Source organism: Penicillium concentricum (assembly GCF_028827145.1).
Source record: "Penicillium concentricum strain IBT 3081 chromosome Unknown utg000002l_segment0_segment0, whole genome shotgun sequence".
NCBI classification, from domain to species: Eukaryota; Fungi; Ascomycota; class Eurotiomycetes; order Eurotiales; family Aspergillaceae; genus Penicillium; species Penicillium concentricum.
The window spans coordinates 8,213,353-8,229,706 of NW_026622755.1; the positions used below are offsets into that span (position 1 = coordinate 8,213,353).

The following is a 16,354-nucleotide window of genomic DNA, read 5'->3' on the forward strand; positions in this document are numbered from 1 at the left end:
CGTGTCTCTCGCTTATGTGGGAAGAAGCTTGTTAGCGAGCCCGGTTAATACGAAGTTACATCCATGGATGCGGGTGGGGGTATTGAACGTTGAAAAAAACGCGGGGCCCCACGGGGAATTTGAAAATTTGGCATTTCTCGTCATATTTTACCCCACTTTTCATGTCGCCCGTAGGGCCAACCTTGGAATTGATCGGAACTTACCGACGTGGGTCGGCGACTGAGAAATCCGTGTGCGCTGTAAGGACTTACCTCCGCATATGGGAGATCATCTCTCTATAAAAGGTCGCATAGGTACATGAAGTGAGGAAAATAAATAAGGTTGCTGAGCTTCATCGATCATATCTACCACCTATTCGCGATGCATATCTCTTCTCAATTTCTAATTCTTGGCGTTGCGACAGCTGTGGATGCTGCTGCCGTAAAGCCAAGAGGAACATCCACAATTCCGGATTATTTCCAGACCACCTATGGTCCGTTTGCTGGTATATATTTCCCCACTGCCACCAATTGGTCCCCCATGTGTTGACAGATAAAAATATAGGTCCGACACAGGCCGGAGGCGCACCCTTCCTGGCCCAGACAAACCCGGCTCCGTTTGGGAAGCATGACTATGTGCCCAATACACCGGTGGTGACTGATGTGCCTATCATCGGAAAGGGTGATGGTGCTGATTCATTCAAGCATATGGGCAATCTCTCGTACGTATGGGTAGAGCTCACCGGCCTGTTTTATACGTGACTAACAATGGAACCTAGGCCTTACATGCCTAATCCCTCTGGATTCGGGGTGAAAGAATATTCACTTCCCCCCGGAGCCAATATCACACAGATGCATATGGTGCATCGACACGGATCTCGGTATCCCACTTCCAGCGCCTCTGTGGCCACTCTGCCAAACCGTATAACGGAACTTCTCGGCAACGGGACTCGCTTCACTGGCAATCTGGAGTTCCTCAACACTTGGGAATATCGACTGGGAAAAGAAGAGCTGACGGCTCTTGGCCGCCAGCAGCTCTTTGACAGCGGTGTGCTCAATTGGTTCAACTATGGTCAACTTTATGATCCATCCTCACCGCTTATTGCCCGTACTTGCACTCAAGTGCGAATGATGCAGTCGGCTGAGAACTTCCTGAACGGATTCTTCGGTCCTAAATATGCCGAGAACGTCACTTTGGAAGTCATCATCGAAGAGCTTGGATTCAAGAACCCTCTGGCCGGAGATAAGGCATGCACCAACAACAACAACGATCGATCAGCTGGCGGAGACTGGGCAAACGCCGAATGGCAGAAGAAATATCTGAAGGGTGCAACGGAGCGATTCCGTCGATCGATGACGGGCCACCCAGACTGGACAGTTGAGGACACTTATCTTGCCCAGACGATGTGTCCATATGAGACCGTCGGCTTGGGATACAGCCCATTCTGCTCTCTCTTTACCAAGGAGGAATGGGAAGGCTTTGAGTATACCTTTGCCCTGAACTACTACGGAGGAAACGGATTTGGGTCTCCCACCGGACGGGCCGTGGGCGTGGGTTACGTCCAAGAGCTCGTCGCCCGACTGGAGCACCGCTACCCTCAACCAGAGGATGGGTTTGCTGCCATCAATGAAACATTGGACACCAACCCTACAACCTTCCCTCTGAACCAGAACTTGTATTTTGACTTCAGTCACGATACCACCATGTTCTCGATGTTGACCGCGCTGGGACTCACACAGTTTGAGCAGTTCTTGCCCACCTCCGGTCCACCGGAAGACCACCAACTGATTGTCAGCCATATTGTTCCATTCGCAGCCCGCTTCAATATCGAGATAATCAAAGCGCCGCGGCCCGTACGTGCGAAGCGCTCGAAGGATGCCCACGCCTCCGTATATGAGTCCAAGGGGCGTGAAACAACCTATGTGCACATGTTGATCAACCAGAGGACAATCTCTCTCGGGCGCAGTATCCCAGAGTGCGGGAAGCGAGATGACGGATGGTGCGAGCTGCAGACTTTCATCAAGGCTCAGAAGGAAAACATTGTGAAGGCGAAGTTTGAGGATAGTTGTTTCGGTGACTATCCAGCTCCAGCGTACGGAGACACCAAGACGGGTGCAATCTGAAGCGATATCTGTTATGGCATCTCGTGATTCGGATTCTATATTGATTACGGGGTAGAAGCTATGGAGAGCTTTTCACCCATGTCAACGATCCCTTGTTCTAATTTTCAATTCTTTAGTTTGATTCCAGGCCCTTGCACAAATCTATCAGTATGAGAAAAATCTTTCGCCGCCCGTGTTCATCAAATAACGTAGAGATTGTATTATGTATATAATAAATTGTTGTGGTTGTGTACCGAGGGAACTAAGGTCGGACCTTATACAAGCAAGCTTATTCAACTAGAGTGATACCACTGCCTATAAGCACTTTACAGGTTCTGGGCGACGGTGGTGAGGATGGCACCGAGAGGGGTGGCAACAGTGGGAAGGCCGAGGCCAGTGACAAGCTCAACGACGGAAGGAGACAGCTTGATAAGGAGGTTCTTGCCGTCCTTGCCGACAATGTGGAGAAGGTTCTCGATGGGCTCGGAGATGTCCTTGACGAGGTCACCAACGTCAGCGGCCTCGGCAACGATGGAGCCAATGGGGCCGGAGATGGTGGTCAGACCGAGGCCAGCAACGAGGGAGGTGACGGAAGGGGAGAGCTCGATGAGGAGCTTCTTGGCGTTCTGGCCGGTGACAGTCAGGGTGGTCTTGACCTTGGGGGCAAGGTCCTGGACAATCTCGCCACGCTTGAGGTTCTTGCCGAGAGTAGCAACGACGGTACCAACGGGGACACCAACGGTGGGGAGACCAAGACCGGAAACGAGGCCAGCAACCTCAGGGGAGAGGCTGATGAGGAGAGCACCGACGTCAGCGCCGACAACAGTGACGAGACCATCGACGACGGGGCCAAGGCCAGTGACAAGAGCACCGAGGCCGGAGGCGGAGGCGACGATGGAACCGAGGGGAGCGCCGAGGGCACCGAGACCAAGGCCGGAGACAAGGGCTGAAACCTCAGGGGAGAGCTCAATGAGCAGGGTAGTGGCGTCAGGGCCGACAACGGTCAGGATGTTGTCGAGCTGGGGTCCGAGGTTCTGAACAACGTGACCATCCTGGACAGCGGGAGTGCTGCTGGCAGAGGGGGAGGTGGGAAGATTGAGGACCTTGGTCAGGTCACCGAGCTTAGAGACAACGGGGATCTCAGTAAGCTTGAGCTCCTTGGTGATGTCGCCAACCTTGAGGCCACTGAGGACACTGTCAAGACCACCAACGGGGGTGGGAGCGGCGAAAGCAGAGCCGGCCAGAGCGGCGACGGTAGCGATGAATGAGGCCTTCATTGTGAAATTAATGGGTATATTGAAACTGGAAAGAATGGTTTTTGTTTGCTTAAAGAATGACTGCGGTAAGAAGCTTGGGAGAAGAAGAGAACTTTGATGGGAATGCAGAGAAACACTGTATTTATACGCCGAGAGCTGGTTGTGATCTACAGGTACGATCTTGCTTGCCCCTGGCCCCTGTCCAAGACTTTACAGCTTGTCAAGGTAGCAGTAATATCCTAGCCTAGTGGATCAGCTCCATAGTTGACGTGATTTCGATAGGATCAATGTAAGTCTCCAAGAAGTATTAAGTGGGACTAACATCTCCATGCCGGGATTTCGAGCCACATGTACCGAATCAACTCGAGCAGGGTCAGCACAGTGTCCTAGATGTGGACTATTGCTAGGGCCTTGAAAGGCAAGAAATATCAAAAATGTAGGATACCTCGAAACCAGTTGTACATAGCACTATAGCTGAAGTTTACACATAACATTCTTTGAAACCCACAAGCCCTAAAAACACGTCAAGTCATTCCTAACTAGAGATAAAATCGAAATATCCGGATATCATCGGACAAGAGGTCTAAATTGAGATCTGCCCATATTTAGGCTGCATATAGGTTTGCCCTTTGGCTTAGCGTGAGCTTAAACTCCAAGGCCGGTCTCCCGAGTAACTCCGGTGACAGAACCATAAAATTTGTTTTCCGACATTGGAAGATCTGGTTCCGATATCCTTAAAAACATACATGTACGCACCTGGGTATCTACAGGTCAAACTGATATTCTAAACCCACTTTAAATCAGGGGATCTGTGTTAGGACCTTATTTGCCACTTTTCTCTCGCTCTCGCTCTGATGTCATTTTAACGGAAATTAGAGTGGGGGACTCCATAAGAATGATCTGCAGGGAAATCAAAAGAGCTCGTAAGTTGACTTTTTAGTTCCAATAGCGTGAATCTATATTGCCAATCAGCCATGATTATTCATCTCCACTTAACACATCCAACATACCTTATTGGCCATTTATAGCCAACTGCCATATATAAACTTCTAGGGACCCTTTCCGGTAATTGCCCAGGTTTCCAGTCAACGTTTCTCGATGATTCAAATGGCAAAGATGGGTTCCCATTGGTTGATCGAAACTGATTGACCGCTAGGACCCCTATAAGATTGACCGGAACAAAGGATGGTCAAACTTAACTAGACATGAATGCCGTGAGCCACGGGACTTGGGATCCAGGATCGTGTTGCCAAAAGCTTGGGTGCCACCTACATCGCCTTAGGTATTTTCTTTGTATACTGGGATTTGCCGGAAACCCGGCTATTGTTGACCAATCCCGAGATATTCACCACAGGGGACATAATTCGAGCTACCTAGTTTGGCATATAAGCTAGACCGCTTGAAATAATCTAGAACTTATGATAGAGCGCTAGTAGAGGAAATAAGCCGATTTTGACAGCAGGAACCTGCACGATGCACCGAATGTTCTATTTGCTTGCCCGTTGGGATCAACACGAGAGAGGCTCTGTCGATCACCAGGTGGACATCGGAATTTCCCCGTTGATACTGTCTCAGACTAGACTGGGAGTCCCTTGTAGCCAAGAGGACTATCGCTATCTTGAGATCTCTCATTACAGGCCCATGTCATGATTCATTGGTCTTTCTGTCCGATCTATTGCCGTCTTGATATTGGATACCATTCAACTATAAGGGGTACTAATCAAATTGAGGCAAAATGATACAATGACTCAATAATCATCCTTCTATTCGAGTGCTTGGGACGATGCTAGTTTTTAAACAAACATGGTTTAGTATACATAGCTGATGTGTATTTCAAATGGTTTGTCATAAAAAGATTCGATAGCTGGTTTGTAAACATTTGGGTCGTGTCGATCTGCTCTCAATCCACCGACCTGCTCTCGATTTAGGTTATTGAAGAACTGCCTACGGTGGTACGGAGCACATATATCCACCCCAACAAAAAGCCTTCTGGGCCTGTCCACTCAGCCAGGAAGAATTAATTCCTCGGAATGAGCGGGACTGATGCAGTGTCTGACTTGACCTGCATCGCTCTAGGCATAGGCTCAGTCGGTCTTCCCGGATTCGACGGCCATTGACTAGTAACGCATACATATCCATTCACTGCTACACATTCGTGGTTGATCGTTTCTGCTCTTATCAACTGCTATATTTATTGCACAATATAAGTTCATTATTCCATAAATCTTAGGCTCGGTTTGGGTCTTGTGGAAACATCTAGAAGACAACAAGCCTGCACCAAACCCAGATCCACCACAACAAGCAAATGGTTGGATCAGGTCTGCAGCTCCTACATGTTGCATCCACAACAGAGCTCGTTCCTAGCTGAACAAATAGTGGATGCATCGCTCGGACATGGTCGGCGGCTTTCCTGATTCTGCTCGCTCGGGGTCATTGTAGGTTTACGAAGACTATGATACTACGGTGCCTCCGTATGAAGAGATGAAACAAATATATTTTGCCGACATCGGGATCAGCATCAGCTCATCTTACTCATTCTTGACAAATACTTAGGTACCTCCACAAAATGATTTGTTTGTCATCAATTGCCAAATCTAAAGCATTGGGGCCTCAAATCGTTGCTAGTATGTTGTTAACCCAAAAAGACAGACTACGCCAAGTGATAGACGGATCTGAATTTGCTATAACGTGGACCGGCTATACGGGATCATCGCGGTATACTAGGTCAGCTCGCCATAGTGTTCCGGGGACCAAAAGGAGGTTAGAATGGGTCCCATATTCTCTATAAGCCTAGTCTATATCACCGGGGTCATATTCTTTATCTCATATCAATTCCATCAGGTTGTGACTAGCCGAGATTGCTCGAAAACACTGTATGCGTAAGCATTTTACATTTGTCCTTCCATTGCCCACTACAGTGATATTTACCGCTTTGTCATTGGGTGCAGCAGATGGCATTTCAGGTACTTCGAATGCGATTGAGGCTCAATACCAGGCTCAATAATTCTCTTGGGCACGCCGTGGCCTCGCAGTAGCATCAAACATTACAAGCAAGCGTTGAGACTGCGGTATGTCATTGAAGAACACTAATAGCGGCGAGGGTTTGGATTGGATCGGAGATTGAGTGTGGTATGTGGTGTGCAAGTAGGCTGCCGTGCTACAGGTCGAAGTAATATCCAACTAAATGAGAGAAATTCGCAGTAAATATTATTTATTATGCACAGCATGTGGAGGGGTATTTCACAAAAACAAAAGGAATCCGTCACGCTTTCTTTTTCCAAATTCATACGTGTTACACTAGAAAATGTTTTCACAACTCGAGATGGTACCCCGAATATGCATCACCGGCCAGCGGCATGCCCGACAACGGGTCTTGAGAGTACATCCCCTGATTTGAAATATAACCCACCGAGCCATCCATCAGAGTTTTTTCTATGGAGGCAGACTCATCCTCGAACTGCTCTAAATGTCCGTGTATGTCCCACTTCCTATCACAATATTTGAGCAAGTCGCGAATATAGGATAGGCAGCGGATGGCACGTGCGTGGCAATTGAACAAGTCTTCGTCGGCTAGTACTGGCGGTTCTGGAGTCCCATCGGGGACGGATGGGGGTGCTGGGACAGCAGCGCTAATGAGCTTGTCGTAATTGTCGGACAGGACATCGACAAATAATCGACCCACTTGGTGCACGCGCTGGATGTCTAGGTATGTCAGGAAAGGCAGAGCGCTGGGATTTTCGAGGACCTGGTGAATTTGGCTGATGTAGTCCATGCACCGGTCGAATAGGAGAGCTTTGTTGTAGTCGTGAAGCGTTGGATATCGATGTGAAGGGGATATCAGGATGATAATGGTGTATAATAATTCGAGTCGGTATAGAAGTGAAAAGTGATTGGGCGCATTCTTGGGGCATTGATGGAACCACTCCCGAGCTCGCCAGCAAAGAGTCCAGATGAGGACCAGGGGCTGTGGGGATGGGTCACGCCCACTGTACTGCATTTCTTGGTAACCTGCAGACAGAATCTGTCGAATTTTGACGATGTGCAAGGCGGGTGCCGGGTTGCGTAAGAAGATGTGACTTTGGTCTATGGGGGCCCCTGGTGCGGCAATTGATGGCAATGCAACATTCGCAGATCCGTCGGAGAACGAGTAAGTTCTCTGCATAGCAGGACTCAATCCTCTGTAACAAAATATTAGGAGGGGAACAATCGAGGAACAGAACGAAGAAACGAACCTATCTAGACAATAGATGCAATGAAACACACGCCGGCGAATATCAAGTCGATCGGGATTAGTTGAAACTTCAGCAGGGGGATCTTGATGCAAGCCCAGATCGACCGCAACCTTGACGGCCATTCCAACCAAATACCAACTACGGAAGCGTACCGGGTCAACCAAAGAATATTGAGCAAGCAGTAGGATTGCTTGGATTCCTGAAATTGACCCAGGGCGGAGGACTTCCTCGGCATACGTCAAAGCCTCTGACACGAGAGCCCATGCCCTTTGATGGCTCTTATCATTGTGATGATATGAGATTGACGCCGAGGCGATAGCGAGAATCATCCGCAGTATCCAATGGTCGAAGGGTTTGGCGAACCGGCCGCCTGATTGATATACAGCATCTACCGAAGTCCAGAAGCTCGTTTCGACAAAGAAAGGCAGCTGGACAAAGACATTATCGAAATAGTGTTGTAGCAATGGGGTCGCTTCGTGTCGTGCCGGTAGTGAATAAGGAGAGAACGGTGGGGGAGAATCAACTAGAGCGACTGATAGGAGAAGGTTGGCGAAGGAGGTACTTGAGGTGATGCCGTGGAAGTCTCGCGAAGTCGCATTGACGGACCTTTGGAAATGTTAACGGGGCTAACCAAAAAGTAATTCAGCCACTGGGTTACTAACAAGAAACCAAAATCCCCAACTAAATCGTCGATATCTGAAACCTCTCTGCGGTGCGCAGGGCCCAATGCACTTTCGCACGAGACGGAGGTGATCGACATTTCCCGAGGGATCCCATCACCCTCAGCCGACAGCGAGGTTGATCGGGCGCGTAACTGATTGATCTTTTTTTCTAGTTTCTCACAATAACCTTCGAGTGACGCGACATAACTTCTTTCTTTTCCCTTGGCGAATTCATCACTTGCCCCGGAGCAAGTGCTCGCCTTGTTGACTCTTTCACAAGCTGAACATGCGGGGAGCTTGCCATCACATTTGATTTTTGCAGTCCGACATCTTGAGCAGGCAGCGACTGGACGACTAACCTTGAGCAGGGGATTATCCAAAAAGGTAGCTGTAACGGACATATCTGCTCATTATCCTAGTAAATGGGGTCAGCAAATTCGAGGATATGGGACCCCCACTCTCTTTCTCTCCCCTGCATCCACTTTTTTTTTTTAAAACGGTAGGAAAAAAGATACTCACATGACATATAAAAGAATATTACCAAGTCAAACCTGCATCAGGAAAGGATTAGCAACTAATGTCGGGATAAAAGGAATAAGCTCTTCAAACATCTTTTGGAAATTTATTATAAGGAATTGGAAGATCTGTGGAACCGCACGGACATTATGGGAATCCCCGTCTCTAGGCTATTTTTGTAGGCTATTAAGCCTATTAACCCCATTGATACCATTACTATTACGATAGTTAAACAGTTAAAATAGCTATATTAACGTCTATTCAATTCTATATTCACTATTAAATATATTATACTATGTTCTCTTTTTTTTTTTTTTTTTTTTTCAGCTGCGCCAATACCACACATACCCACACTCCCCTACGCCCAACCCTTTTCTAACGCGGAGACCCAAAGTCTGTCGATCCAGATCTGGACCGAGGCCTAAGTGGTCCCATATAACTTCCTCCCGTTGGAAACTCTCATCCTCCAAAAGGCCCGAGAGAGCCTCATCATGTCGACTGTTCAAATTTTGGATCGGCTTTGGGTGTAAAATCGATGATATGACCCTTGCTCGACCTTCCTCCATACCCTTTTTGCCCCACCATGACCTCGAGTCCAGATTACTCAGGGCTGAAGTCGCCGGAGTTACACTCCCTAGAACCACCGGACGGTCGCATCGCTCACACATTAACAGCCTGTACAAGGTGTAGACAGGTATGCGACATCGGTCCCTCTCCACCTCCCCCGCCATCTCGGACCGTTTGCCCCTCTGTACCTTGGCACCGATGCCCTATTTTACCTCTTTCCCCCTTTCGTGGCGCTGTCCCCGACTGACCCACCCTTCCCTGTAGCGAAAATCCAGATGCGACCCCGGGATTCCACGATGTGCGCCCTGCGAACGAAGCAATGCCAAATGCGTGTATTATGACTCGGCCCGAGACTCCACTATACCTCGAACATATATCGTATCGCTCAGAGAGAAAGCCCGGGCGTTAGAAAGAGAGCTTGCCAAAGCTGAGAAGGAGATACAACATGCTGCCGATGCTGAGCTGATGGTGCGGGGCGCTGGGCGCATCCGGTTTAAAGAGAACGATGAAGCGCGGTATCTTGGTGCCTCAAGTGGCATTGCCATGACTCGTTTGGTCATGGAAATGGCCAAGCAGAACACCGACTCTAAAAGTATCAAGGATGTTGTCCCCGAATTCACCGCACAAGAGATCAAAGACGCGTTTGCCGAAGAAGACTCGAAGCCGACATCCAAAGTCTATCCCATGATAAGCTCGATCCCACAACCCAACCTACCTCCCAAGGCACTGACCTATAAATTGATTGACCTCTTTGTGGCCAAAGGTACGGCGATCACTTTGCCCGGATGCTTCTCGTATAGCCCGTATAACTGATTTGTATAGCACAAACACAACTTCCGATCCTACACGAGCCCACTTTTCGACAAGAGGTAGAGGAGGTCTTCAATGGCTCTACAGATCCCTGCCAAAACTTCCAACTGCGGATGGTCATCGCCATCAGCATGCAGAAAATGAGTACAGAATATGCTGGCCTCGCTGATAGTTATTATCTTGCGGCCTTGCCCTACCTCGAACCTACACTCAAACGATTGGATTTAGGGGCTCTACAATGCCTCGTGCTCATTGCCTCATATTCAATGGTAACGCCCACTCGCACAGCTGCGTACTGGGTCGTGGGGACGGCTGCGAAACTTTGTCAGGACTTGGGATTGACCGAAGAAGCTACCGTCACCAAATCACGGTGTGGGAAACCATTAAATCCTTTGGAAATCGACATGCGTCGAAGGCTATTTTGGATCGTCTCATCAATGGAGTTCGGTCTGTCTCATAGTCTAGGTCGATGCAGCAGCTACTGCGTCAGCCATGACCATATCAATGTGAAATTTTTTGAACTAGTGGACGACCGGTACATCACCGCCGAGGGGATCACCCCTGGAGCGAAACCCGTTCTAGCAAAGTGTATTGCAGTTCACTTTTTCAAAATGCGACTACTCCAATTGGAGCCCAGGAGAATGCTCTACTCAAACAGACGAGAGAGCCCAGTTGATGATCAGGATCCGTGGTTTTCTCAGATGTTAGCCAAAATCGACCATTGGATGACTACTACCCCTAAGAACGACGATGGAAGTGGGCTCAATGTGAAATGGTTCGTCGGTATTCTCATTTTCCGAAATGCGTCTTTGCTGACAATGACTTCTACAGGTTTCAAGGGAGACGGAACACTATCATTGTTCTCATGTATCGTCCCTCGCCGCAGATTCCCGAGCCAACCATTGGTGCCGCCAAAATCTGCTACGAAGCGGCCGTCTCCAATATCGCTATGCATAAGGAACAGATGATCACCGGATCTGTCGACCTGACATGGGTGTTTGTGCAAGCTCTGTTCATGGCTTTAAACACTGTCCTCTGGACTCTCTCTTACCCCGAAATCCGAAAAGAGCACACCATTGAGGAAGTCCAAGGGCATCTGGATACGGCCTTTGAAGTAATCGTATTTTCTGCCGAACGTTGGCCAGGAGTTCAATCTGCCTTCCTTCTTTACAGGCGCCTTGTTGCTGCGTGCTTGAAAGCGTACAGGACAGAAGAATCGTTTGTTGTTCACTCGCCTTCTAACCATCCTACGCCAACCTCCTCACAAGGAGTCACGAGCCCTCCAGCTATGTCCAGCCCGTCAAGCAGTACGACTGCTTCATATTATTCCAACAATAACCGTGGCGGCAACCTATCAGTCGGTGATACCGCTTCAATCGGTACTTATTCCAGGGGAAATTCGGCTGATCCTACATTCAATGAAGAAACAACCCCACCTGCAATGGCCCCTGGACCATCAAAAGAACCACCAATGCCATCGGTTTCCTCCGCATTTGGCATGCACCCGCCACTTACAGCCCAGAGTGCGGCGCCACACTATACACCAGAAGCCTACGTTGGGCCGACACTCTACCACGATGTATCGATCGACCCGAATACCCCTTATAACACGATACCTTCAGTTGTTCCCGGCCTGCAAGGTTGGGACCCCAACTTCTCACTTGCCTCAACAACCGCAGGTCATTTGGCATACACCGATGCGACTGTCGATCCCATGAATTGGTCCACCTCCATTGGAGATCAGTACTCTCAATACTTTCATGAGCCATTCCCAACACCTTCATGGCGTGAGCGCACCCTCAGCCAACAAGAGCAAATCGAGCTTCTGGCTTCCCTCGAACACAATATACCCGATGTATCTGCCCAACTGGTCAATGAGTATAATGCTTACTATCAGTCCTGAGGTTCTGGTGCAGTCGGCCTCCGCCTGCGGATATCATTTTGCATTGGAGAGCTCTGGCGCTTAGTTGGGAGTTATGATTTGATTCCCGGTATATCACTGCTATTCTATTTTGGTCTGGCTCGTCTTCTGACATCCATGGAATATGTCTTCTTTAATGGTCATGTTACCAACCGGGCTAGGGTCGCCCATGCCGAGAAAGGCATCTTGGGCCATATGACTTTGTTTTCTCAGCGAATAGTCTTTCAGTAGTAAGAGATACCATTTTCAATTGTTTCAAGTTCCATTTGATACCTGATTCATGATTTGGGGGGGGGATAATAATGGACGCAGGTAAGACCCAGGTTCCGCAACCCAACATCTAAAGAGTGTGGTATAACCTGATTCGCATATCCTACCAATTACATATATTACTGTAACGTGTATCTGAGCAAGAGTATTAGGGATTTATTCCCGACAAATATAGCGTTAAGTGCTTTTGAATAAAGTCTTGTATTTCGGCGACTTGTACGGAGTAGCTCTCGCCACTCGCTAAGGAGATGATTGTTTGGGGTTTCCAGATGCACTCCTATTGTCGCATTGTATTGAGAATAAAGAGAAAAGTAAGATAAAGAAAATGAATAGATGAATAGATGAATGCATACTCCATACATAAATCAATAGAATGTACAATGCATGTGCCAAATAAAGCACATCGGGCCAAGACCGGTCACGTGGACTGATCAATTCGCCGTCATCCTCGCCGGCTTTGACCACAAGGATTGTCTTCATCATCACTCTCCTTCACCACAGCCACTCATCAGCCACCCAATTTGCAACACTTGTAGGGATTCACTATATTCCCTTGGAATGCAGATGATCTAGTCCGCCCGTTGAATGACCCGCTCGCCTGTTTGAGCGACCGTCGATCGTGACCGGGAAACCCCCTCTCCAGGCACTGCTATCACACTTTGCGATTCGGATCCAGAGCCGCTCTGGTTAATACCGTATCTGCATGCTGAACTTTTCCTCGGGCTCTCATGTCTGATCGCACTCACCCCACATCCTTTCAAGCAAGACCTCCTTCACCCTCCTCGCCCGCCGGGTCTCTCAAAGAGAACCATCGGTTGCCCATTTCTTCGGACCACATCCCCCAGACCCCGACATCCCCTCCGTTGATGTCGGTGAGCGAACAAAGTCATGCCGCCAACTTCATATCCTCGCATACATCACCGAATCAGGCGACGGTCCAACCTCCGAACATCTCCTCCCCTCCATCCTCTGCGCCGATGTCTACCCAAGTCTCTCAGCAGCCTACAATGAGCACAACGAATTCATTCCCCACTCCCGCCAGCAGTGTGAGTGGTCATCCTGCAAATGCGACTTCGGTGGAGGATGTGGATCAGGGGAGAAAATCTTTCAGTATGGGGATACAGGACTCGGCAGAAAACTCGGGAGCAAGTCCCGCTCAGCAACCAACACAACACAGAGCGACCGACCACGATCGGCAATCTTTGCAAACAGACAGCACTAACGATTTTGCCACCGGGCAGGGTCAGCACTCTCGAGACCCCGACGCTATGGATGTAGATACAGAGCCGACTCGCCGGGCAGATACCCTCAGTCTCAGTCTGGATTCTCTTCAAAAAGAGCTAACCTCGGCTTTTCATCTTTGCAAGAGCTGTAAGATTCCCCAAAATGCATCATAGCGTCTGCTGTGTGCAGTTGCATGAATGTACTGATCTTGCACATTCTTGGAACTGAAGTTGTTAACACTGCTTTTTACTCCTTGACAGCTCCGATCGTTACTGGTCCAGACCCTTCAGTGGATCTCGTTTCTCTCTATGGGTTAGGCTCAATCGCGCACTCGGTAGCACGCATCGATCCCGTGACGGGAGAGAAAATCAACCGCCTCCGGAAATCATACGAAGGAAAGCTCAAAGGACTGGGACTCGCTGGGCGGAACAAACCCCTCAAGCAGGAGATCGGCGCTCCTGGCAGTCTGAGGTACATGACCCTATGGCCCGAAGAGGAATGGCAAAACCAGAAGGTGCATGGCAAGGCCATCAAGACTTCAGACATGGATTCGGCGCTACAAAATCTTCAATCGCGAGCCATGCAAATGGAACCAGGACCGATTCCTAATAACGATTTCTGGGAAGATATCTTGGGTCACGAAAAGCCGGTCAAGAATCCAGCGCCCGGCGAGACTGGCAAGAGGGCCGTCCCAGCTCCAACTGCTGGCCGTCCCTCTGCTCAATCCTATGCCGCATCTCCACAATCACAGGAAGCAGAACGGCCACGGCCTAGCAGGGGTCGCAAGAGACATTACGACGACAATAGCTTTGCCGGCTATGGTGAAGGGTTTGTGGATGATGATGATGACCCCGGATTCTACTCGAATGGCGAGGGAACTGGGAAGAAGAAACGCAAGAAGGTATTACATTCCCACTGACCGTAACCTTGATAAGAATTAATCAAATTAATCAGGACCACGTCGCTAAGGTGTCAACCCCCATGTCCGAAAGAAGCGCTAGCTACGGGGTAGGCATGTTCGGCATCGGGGCCAGATGACGAAATGTGTTCTATGATCATTTCGAATCAACCAAAAGCTGTTTCTGTTTAATTTTTTATTTCTTTCGATGAAACACCAATTCTGCCCATATTAACCTATAGGGGTGGGGTGATGGGTCCGAGTCTTGCCACTGTGCAAGGCCCGAGAACTCGATGTCTATTGTGGCTTCCCCCCCTTCTCTTTTTTTTTTCATTCTCAGTACATGTTGCATCACGGTGCTGGATATACCCGGCTTCATCAATCGGACGGCGTTTTGGGCGGGAAACAAAGCTATCCAAAGTGGATATGATCAATTGCTTTTATTTCGTAAGCTTTGTTTCTTCCCGTCTTGATCTTTTTTTCTCTCTCTTTTTATATCTCGCGCACAGCTATTCGAGATCTCCACTGCTGTAATGGTTGGTTATTTTGTTTTTGTTCTCTTATGCTTCTTGTTTCCATGATTCTTCTAACCCCGGCCAAGATGGTCCGATGTGTTCATCTTCAATGATTACAGGGAGTGTGCGTGACACTTCCTTACATTTTTTTTATATCCATGAGTCTTTGGATCCTTGGCCTTGGCAACGTGGAGATATCATTCCACGATGACGAGACAAGTGCCAAAGAATTAGTCAATCGATTCAATAGATGTCAAGATGCTTTATTGTAAGGTAGAAGTGGCATTCGGAATCTGTAATCAGCTTATAGTTGATATGTCAAAATGAAGTTTCTTGGGGGTTGACCTGTCCTGTATGTCTGGACAGTGGACCCGAGGACCAGGTGTAGGGAAGGTTGAAACCAACAGATATGGCCTTACCGACGAGGAATGGGCAATGCGACTCATCAGTGCATGGGTCCACGGGTTGTCTCTTCAGGTCTTACGTCAGACATAGGAAGCTTCCAAGGTTGAAAAGTACGGGATTCTCGAATCTAGGATGGTGCGAGTGTTGGGAGTATAACCTCCACAACTTTCTTTCGCTTCTCTTCTTCCTAGATGACACGTCTGCCTACGTACAGAGATATATCAACCTCACCAAGTTGATATGGTCCGTGGAGGTCTATCGCTTCTTTTTGGGATATCGTTGGCCTGGCTAAGTATTAAATGAGCTATAACGGCCGAGATATCAACAATGCACTTGTCTCTCCGGGCAGAATACCCGATCTACTCCGACATCTTTTCAGCCACAGCAAAATAAACTGATTTCCTCTCCGGCAAGAACATGGTGAGATCACAATCACTCGCCAATCACATGGCGCATCCGCTTTGAAGCCTCTCTCGGACTGTGAGGACCAGGGTGTTGTTTCCCGACTGGGTGTGCCTTCGGGTTCCTGGCCGAGTGGGCGTTAGGTTTCTTGGGCTTTCTTCATATGGGTCTGTGTACGGAGTATTGAGATATGCTGTGTCTGCGTTAGCTACACCGTACCTACATGTATCTAGGTGTGTTGTGATAGGTGCCCTGGGGTCCATTCTTCCAACCCAGGTTGGTTGTGGGTTAAGAGATGGCTTCTATCACAATATACTCTCACTCCCTAGATTTTTTTGCCTACGACTATGTCCCATTCATGGTGTCGGTGCCTTGTGCCTTCGAATCACCTGAAATATGCACCGGATCTGGATGACATGACCAGTACCGCATTCGCCAAATCAAGCTCTAGGATCCTAGGTGCAGGAATGTCAGGGGGTCCATCATGCGTTTTATCGATATTGGAGATATCGTGGTTTTTTTTTTAAAAAAAAGGATATCAAAAGTTTGGGAAAAGAGCAGAAGCACCGCGAGATTGTTAACGATTTAAAAAATT

General features: G+C 48.6%; 5 protein-coding genes across 5 annotated transcripts; 3 read left to right on the plus strand and 2 right to left on the minus strand.

Moving 5' to 3' along the window:
- Window positions 1–360: 360 nt before the first annotated feature.
- Window positions 361–2,102, plus strand: N7517_006840 (histidine phosphatase family protein; the record flags this gene model as incomplete). The annotated part of the gene is made up of 3 exons (XM_056724570.1): window positions 361–484; window positions 544–700; window positions 758–2,102. 3 exons carry the CDS (start codon window positions 361–363, stop codon window positions 2,100–2,102), a joined length of 1,626 nt encoding a protein of 541 aa, XP_056580820.1.
- A 305-nt stretch (window positions 2,103–2,407) lies between these two features.
- On the minus strand, window positions 2,408–3,358 carry N7517_006841 (uncharacterized protein; the record flags this gene model as incomplete). Its single annotated transcript, XM_056724571.1, has 1 exon — window positions 2,408–3,358. One exon carries the CDS (start codon window positions 3,356–3,358, stop codon window positions 2,408–2,410), a length of 951 nt encoding a protein of 316 aa, XP_056580821.1.
- Window positions 3,359–6,647: 3,289 nt separating this feature from the next.
- Window positions 6,648–8,632, minus strand: N7517_006842 (Zn(II)2Cys6 transcription factor; the record flags this gene model as incomplete). Its single annotated transcript, XM_056724572.1, has 3 exons — window positions 6,648–7,515; window positions 7,570–8,175; window positions 8,232–8,632. The coding sequence occupies 3 exons, from the start codon at window positions 8,630–8,632 to the stop codon at window positions 6,648–6,650; spliced, it is 1,875 nt and encodes a 624-aa protein (XP_056580822.1).
- Window positions 8,633–9,330: 698 nt separating this feature from the next.
- N7517_006843 (uncharacterized protein) lies at window positions 9,331–12,027 on the plus strand (the record flags this gene model as incomplete). Its single annotated transcript, XM_056724573.1, has 4 exons — window positions 9,331–9,441; window positions 9,579–10,077; window positions 10,137–10,899; window positions 10,956–12,027. The coding sequence occupies 4 exons, from the start codon at window positions 9,331–9,333 to the stop codon at window positions 12,025–12,027; spliced, it is 2,445 nt and encodes an 814-aa protein (XP_056580823.1).
- A 1,016-nt stretch (window positions 12,028–13,043) lies between these two features.
- N7517_006844 (uncharacterized protein) lies at window positions 13,044–14,577 on the plus strand (the record flags this gene model as incomplete). Its single annotated transcript, XM_056724574.1, has 3 exons — window positions 13,044–13,686; window positions 13,800–14,440; window positions 14,494–14,577. The coding sequence occupies 3 exons, from the start codon at window positions 13,044–13,046 to the stop codon at window positions 14,575–14,577; spliced, it is 1,368 nt and encodes a 455-aa protein (XP_056580824.1).
- Window positions 14,578–16,354: the final 1,777 nt, after the last annotated feature.